This window comes from Humulus lupulus, chromosome 3, assembly GCF_963169125.1.
Source record: "Humulus lupulus chromosome 3, drHumLupu1.1, whole genome shotgun sequence".
Classification (NCBI taxonomy): Eukaryota; Viridiplantae; Streptophyta; class Magnoliopsida; order Rosales; family Cannabaceae; genus Humulus; species Humulus lupulus.
In genome coordinates, this window is record NC_084795.1 from 251,682,776 (window position 1) to 251,690,180 (window position 7,405).

Sequence of the window (7,405 nt, forward strand, 5' to 3'; positions counted from 1 at the left end):
ACAAGTTGTAGCTGTTGTAATTCCTGCATGATAAAATGTATAATATCAGGCAGTTAATGTCTTTATTACATTTATTGATACGTTTGGGAGGTTACCCAAGCTCGTACGTTACTCATATATAAAACAATTACCTAAACTTGTCTGTTGAACCCCTATAAATAAAGAGGGAATGGACTGAAAAAGGGACCAAACTTTTGTATGCCAAAACTTTGCTAAAATTGTGTATGACAATTTTCCCAGAGATTACTAAGCAATAATATAGACTCATGGAAGACTAGGTAAATTTTAACCACTAAATCACATAAATTCTGAGTGTTTTTCTTATACAGTTTAGAGTGAGCCTAATTTCTTATTGCTCAGTTCACTATTGGCGACAAATCGCGTCAACAATAAAAATAAATGGTTTGCCAATATTTCTCTTGCTTATTTTATATTAATACAAAAATTGGTTATAGGCAAATAGCTTGAAGTATGAGAAATACCCATCATGAAATTCCACTATAATTATTAAATACCCACTTTATGCTGCTACTGGTGCCATTTATGATTCTGGATATCTAATTGTTTGTTTTTTTTTGCTTGGTTTATTATTATTATTGTTATATATATATATTTAATGGTTTGCCAATATTTTGTTGGATGATATAATATGTATCTATTTTGTTTGTTTCATTCTGAATCGACATTCCCACAATATTGCACTGCAAATAATAAGATTTTGATATATATATATATATATATTATTCAATTCAGAAGCTACGGATCCGAGAAGCCCATGATCCAAGAGATCCCTTCTAAGTTGCGTATACATTAACTGGTAATACCCACTTATTATGAGACATTCCTCCTTTAACAAATTACCACTTCCACGCACGCCCACTCCTTTTTTTTTTCTTCTTCTTCCCAATATTTCTTCCTTTTCACACACTACTTCTCATCCCGATTTTGACTGTATTGTGATTTATTTACTATATTATGCATGACCATATAGCTAGCTATACTTTTGGCTTTTTAACATCAATAGCTATATACAGCTTAATTTTATTTATCATTTATTAGTGAAAAATCAACATCCCACTTAAGGAGGAGGGTTTTGAGGACATAACATCTTAGGGATAAGAGAGCGAGTGAGTGGTAAGGGAAGCACTTTGGGGTTCCCAAGTAGTACACGAAAAGAATTATAGTTTAATACTAAATAGATTAGAGGGTTGTCTGCTCCTGAAAGGCACCTAAAATTAGAGTCTCGAGGATTTTGCTTCCTACACCCCTATCATCCCCACCAATGCCCTTACGGCACGTGTCACAAACACCGACACCTTGTATCAGCCGCCGGGGCAGAGACTCATCACCCCACCTTCGTCCTTAACGGCACCTGAACCCAAGAACTCCCACCCCCCCCACAACTTGTTGCCCAATGCACTCATCTCATGTGCGCGGCTGCATACAACATTTCCAAGACCTCCCCACTATTAGACCCTGTCATCATGTGCACAGGAGAGAAGACTCGACCCACTACACGTGCATGGGGAGAACGCAATTCTGGTACCCCATATAACCCTTTTGAGGTCATTTCATGGTTGCCCAACTGCCTCATTTTCTCTCTAAACGTCTCCAGAGAGAGAGAGGGAGTTTGATCCGTAAGCGTTCGATAAAAGGTCTGAATGAAGAAGACTCACATTAATGGTACTGATGGAGAGAGGAATATGGAAGCCTAACGCTGAGATATCTCCCAATTGTCCCAGGTGTGGCTGTTCCAACACCAAGTTTTGTTACTACAACAATTACAGCTTAACTCAACCTCGATACTTTTGCAAGGGCTGCAGAAGATACTGGACCAAAGGAGGGTCCCTCAGGAACGTGCCTGTTGGAGGTGGCTGCCGGAAGAACCGAAGAGGAAAGTCTCTGAGGCTTTCGACGGCCACAGACGGAGCCATTCTGGCGAAGAATTTGAATTATGGAACTACTACTGTCTCCAGTGGTCTGGTTGGACATTCATATGGTGCCAATAATAATGGAAGTTTCTTAGATGAATATTCCAATAGGTCATCAATGTTGCCTGATGGGTCCCATATTGATCTTGCGCTTGTTTATGCCAACTTCTTGAATCAAAAGCCAGATATTTCCAAGAGTACTACTATGAATAATAGTAATAATAATGGACTAGAAATCCTGGAATTGGGTTGCGATCATTTAATTGATCCATCTTTGGAGTTTATTTCAAGCACTCCTATGAGTAATGTTAACATTCAAATGGCACAAGAAAACGGTCTAGTTGGATGCCATGCCAGTAATGCCAATCTTTCTGAATTGACCGCTGAAAATTGTTGCAGCACTGGAAATGAGCAGATTTACAATTTCTGTGGTTTGGACTCGTTTCACAAGCAATATCGTGATCGAACAGAGCATTGTGTAAGTGATCATTTTGGGCTGCCGCCATTGCCAGGACAGGAGGTGTTATGGTCAAGCAGTTCTCATCATCAGATGATGGTTAGCCAAGCCATTCAAGTAACACAGCTACCAGTTCTCGGACCAGAAGCTCATCAAGATGAAAACCTGTCAACTGTTAATTGGAGTACATTTGATTTGCCAAGTGAAGATACTTTCTCAGCTCCAGAGAAAATTTGATGTTTTTATATTATTTTTCTTGTTTGTTTTATATAGTATATATATATATATAAATATATATTTGATGAGTTCATGTATAGAATAGAATTTGAATGATATACCACCTGAAATAATTAATGAGTATCATTCTTATAAACTCAGTTTTCCCAAGTAAATAAACAAAAAAGATGTATTTTTTGTTTCTTCAATTGACAAAGTGAATTCTAATTAAAGCTTTGGTAGACATATTTATGTTCTATCACAAATTCGAGTTGTAATAATTGGCGTTATCTAATAAGAATAACATGTTTTGGAAAGACATTTCAAGATTATTACATGTATATCTATATACCTATACTAATTGATCGGCTTATTTTATAGATTGTTGAGACTTTTCAAGGGTTTTCATTTTCGTTATGGTAATCAAAGTATGCGCATATATTAATCTTTCACTATGCGCGAGATAACTCTCCTCTAATAATGAACATGTCAAAATTTAACTGATGTTTAGCTAATAATATGACTACATATACCCATGACTGTCACAATTTTGGCCCGACCTAGCTGAATTGATGTTAATTATTCTATCTAGTCGATTCAGAGAAATAAACTAATGAAAAATAAATAACATTTTAAAGGTGGACTCAGATCAGATGACTTGTACATATTCTTCTAAGGACAGGGACCCCTTTTTAATAGATTGATTTTTCAATGTTCAATATTTGAATTGACTCTCTAATAGTTGCAACTTGAGCACAAGCCACTAGCCAATAAATGGTAAAGAAAGTCCATTCTAAATAGATGGATCGAGAATTCATTTAGAAATAAAATTTTGATCAATTGCTCCTTTCAACTAGTACTACTAGTGAGGGATAATAACATGTGAACCACACAAATTCTAGTTGGAATATCAAGACTTTCTGGCCAGCTCAAACTTGCCAACCTTAATCAGACCCATCAATTTATCAGAATACCACTTTTTCATTTATTTATTTTTTGTCTTTTCTAGTATTATTCTTCATATTTTTGAATGAGTAACTTTAATATTTTTGACGTAGAACTTCATGAAATTAAATACTTGAAAACTATTGTGTTGTATTATTGTGACTGCGTATGTCAGAGTTGTCAACTATAGCCAAATAATTATTAGTTCATTTATATATACTACTATATATATAATATATATATATCCTCCAACCAAAATCTCACGAACCTTTTCCATTTTTAGCGTCTTTGAATTTGACCATTATTAAAAAAAAAAAAAGTAACCCCCTGGGGCGTCGAGATTTATACTCCTATTAAAAGTCACTAGTAAAGAAAACCCATTGGCTAAACAAAGCGGCCAGAAGCCTATCATCAGTTTCCGAACAACTATATTAATATATATGTTCTTCAAAATATATATTTTATTTATATAGTATGTTTTAGAAAGATTAAATGTATCCAAATGGCAGTTAAGTTTGACTATCACCAATTCCTTTGGACCAGTTCCATTTTTATACATGGCAGAAACGTAGAATCACCGTATGCACATGGCAAAGTTTACAAAACCCATAATTTGAATTTATAATAAGATGAAGATTTTTACTTCTCTTTTTCAATTAAGAGGTTCCTTTGTGGTCATAAGTCAGAAAGTAATAATAATGTCAGATATGCATACCGGTTAAATATTATTCGAAGGGCTATGTGCGTTGAGTTTCAGAGAAGATGGCATGAGAATTTTCTCCATGGAAATTTATTATATAGTTGTATGTATAATTATATTAATTGTACTGTACATATATGTTGAGTTTTATGTTATTATGTAAAAACTGAAATTAAAAGGTATCATTTAACTTCAGTTATTATGTAAAAACCGAAGTTAAAAGGGCTTTAACTTCGGTTTTTACATAATAATCAAAGTTAAAAGTATTTTTTCATAAAAATATATTTATTTTATTTTTATTATTAATTTGGTTTTTTATAATATATTTTAATAATTATTTTTTAAATTCTAATTTGTAATTATTTTAATATTAATAAATATATTTGAACATTCCAATAAACTTAAAATAAAATAAAATTCACAAATTATATAGATTTAATGTACATATATATATATATATACATTCATACTCAGATAAAAGCTAAGTACCACATAAACATCTAAAGTCTACATACAATAAACATGTGAAGTTCACCTAAGTAATTATTTAAAATATTGAAGTTTCTTAAGTATTAAATATTTTTTAAAAAAAATTAGCAGAATTTCCCCTATAAATAGGACTACCCAAACCTGTTGACATTCAATTTACAACTATAACTTATACAGCAGTTCACAGAGCAGATAAGCATAATCATGTCAAGTTTATCAGAAATTTGAGGAATACCTCATACCCAAAAGCAAAGCTTAGCCTCCAATTACAATAGAATTCATGTTTATCCATTTTCATATTGAATGCTTGCCTTGAATTTTGACGGTATCCATAAGCCCCCTAGTTCAAAGTAACATTATCTAGTCAAGAGGCATGACAAGGTTACTTCAAACTAGGGACTTATGGTTATCACCATAACACACAAATGCTCGATATCATATTCAAAACCTACCACCAAACCTAAAAAGTTTAAATTATAACTCTGCAAAATCCTATTATTGGCTAACATTTTTAATAAATATATTTTATTATTTAAATGATATTTTTTGAAATTATGTATTGGGTATTTAAGTGTGATTGTGTCACATTTTGGTAAGAATTAATTCTTTACTAAATGCATTTTATATATAGTCAAGTTTCCTTAAATATTTATGGTAACCCTGTCTATAATGAGTATGTATATAAAAGAATTATTCTCTGTATATTTTCCCTTGATTTTATTTGTCTAAAATAAAGAAATTGAATGATTCTTGTGCCCAAAAGAAGGAAATTTTGAAATGAACCTGGTTAGGTTTTAAGACTAGGTTCATACACTTCCTGATGCTATAGAATGGTTGTCTGTCACATCTGGAAATTCATGCAGTAAATGAAATAATAAGTTATTTTGAGTAACTTCTTGATTTGGTCTGATTTAGGCCATTAACGAGATTGGCTAGCTTAGGGGTTTTCAAACTCTATAAATACTAGGCCTAAGCAGCAGCCATTCTTACCTCTTCACCATTTCTAACACTTTGTACTTTTGGAAAGTTATTTTAGTTGTAAAGAGTAGTTTTTGTTATACTATCTCTTTGTTTGTTTGTGCTTTGTGTTATTTATTCTTGAATAGGTCATAAAGCTTGTGTCGTGACATACAAGTCTTCGGGAGAAGATTTCCATAAGTCTTACTTCGGGATAAAGTAAGCACTCATCAAGATTAGAAGGGATTTCGTGCTTTTGGTGATTGTCACAATTAGATTATTAAAGTGGAGTACTTCAAGGTTGCTACAAAGTTTTAGATGGAGTCTAAACTTGTATAAGTCAATTGCTTTTTGTACTTTTGAGACTTTACTAATTGATTTTATTTCTGGGCATGGCCCCGTAGACTAAGTTTTCTGAACCACGTAAAAAATTTCTTGTGTCACGTTACTTTTTGTTTATTTACTTTCTGTTCGTATATTCTGATTTATCAGCAATCTGTCTTGATACATCAGAATATTTGTTTGTTCAAACAATTGTTTAACTATTTCGCATTAATTAAATTGTTGTTAAATTCAGTTGGTAATCTTAAAAAACAAAATTTCAATTGGTATCAAAGCAGTTCACTAAACTCTTAGTGAGATCTTGTGTTTTCCTTCCGTTTGTTTGTATTTTTATTTGCAACATGTCATTTTTTGCAGAAGGAAATTCTATAACTCGACAAACATTACTTAATGATTCAAATTATCATTACTGGAAAGTTAGGATGAAGGCCTTCATCAAATCTCAAGATGAGAAGGCATGGAGAATTGTTTTGACAGGCTGGTCAGCACCAACATAAGTTGATGAAAAAAATGGAGAAACAACGATAAAATCTGAGTTAAATTGGTCAACAACTAATGATTTATTGTCTAGCTACAATAAAAAGGCCTTACATGCCTTATTAAATGGTGTTAGGGAAGGATATATTAAACTCATATCCTCTTGTGATTTGGCCAAAGAAGATTGGCAAAATCTTCAAACTCAATTTGAAGGAACTGTTGATGTCAAGCGTTCTAGGTCCATTATGTTGCAAATAAAATTTGAGGATCTTAGGATGTCTGAGACTGAAACTCTTACTAAGTTTTATGAAAGATTATCTGATATTGCTAACGAAATTTTTGCCTTGGGAGAAAAATTATAAGAATCTATTTTAGTTCGAAAAATTGTTCGTGTCGTACGTGACAGGTTTAGCACCAAGCTAATGGCTATGGAGGAGGCCAAAGATTTGAATACCATAAAGGTAGAAGAACTAATTGGTTCTCTTTGAACCTTTGAGCTGAATCAACAAATCAAACAAAAAGAAAAACCGACCAAGGTAAAAGAAAAAGTTCTGAGAAGGTAAGTTATGAGGATGAAGATGATAATGAGTTGGCCATATTGACAAGAAATTTTAAAAAAATATATGAAAAAACTGGGCAACAAAAATAATTTCTCTAAAGGTAATATATCTTCAAAACTCTCCTTTCCTAATAATAAAAAGGGTATTCAATGCAAGGAATATGAAGGATTTGGTCACCTTCAATCAGAATGTGAAAATGCCTTGAAAAAAAAAATAGAAAAAGGTATGAGTGCTACTTGGAGTGCAATGACTCTGAAAGCAGCGATGAAGAGAGACAAAATATTCCTTTAACTTTTGTACTCTCGAATTTTCCATGTTTTTTGCAGAAAAA

At 32.7% G+C, this 7,405-nt stretch overlaps 1 protein-coding gene across 1 annotated transcript; it reads left to right on the top strand.

Annotated features, from left to right (window-relative positions):
- The first annotated feature begins 1,002 nt into the window (after positions 1 to 1,002).
- LOC133821597 (dof zinc finger protein DOF3.5-like) lies at positions 1,003 to 2,831 on the top strand. The gene has a single exon (XM_062253792.1). The coding sequence runs from the start codon at positions 1,681 to 1,683 to the stop codon at positions 2,623 to 2,625; it is 945 nt and encodes a 314-aa protein (XP_062109776.1). The 5' UTR covers positions 1,003 to 1,680; the 3' UTR covers positions 2,626 to 2,831.
- Positions 2,832 to 7,405: the final 4,574 nt, after the last annotated feature.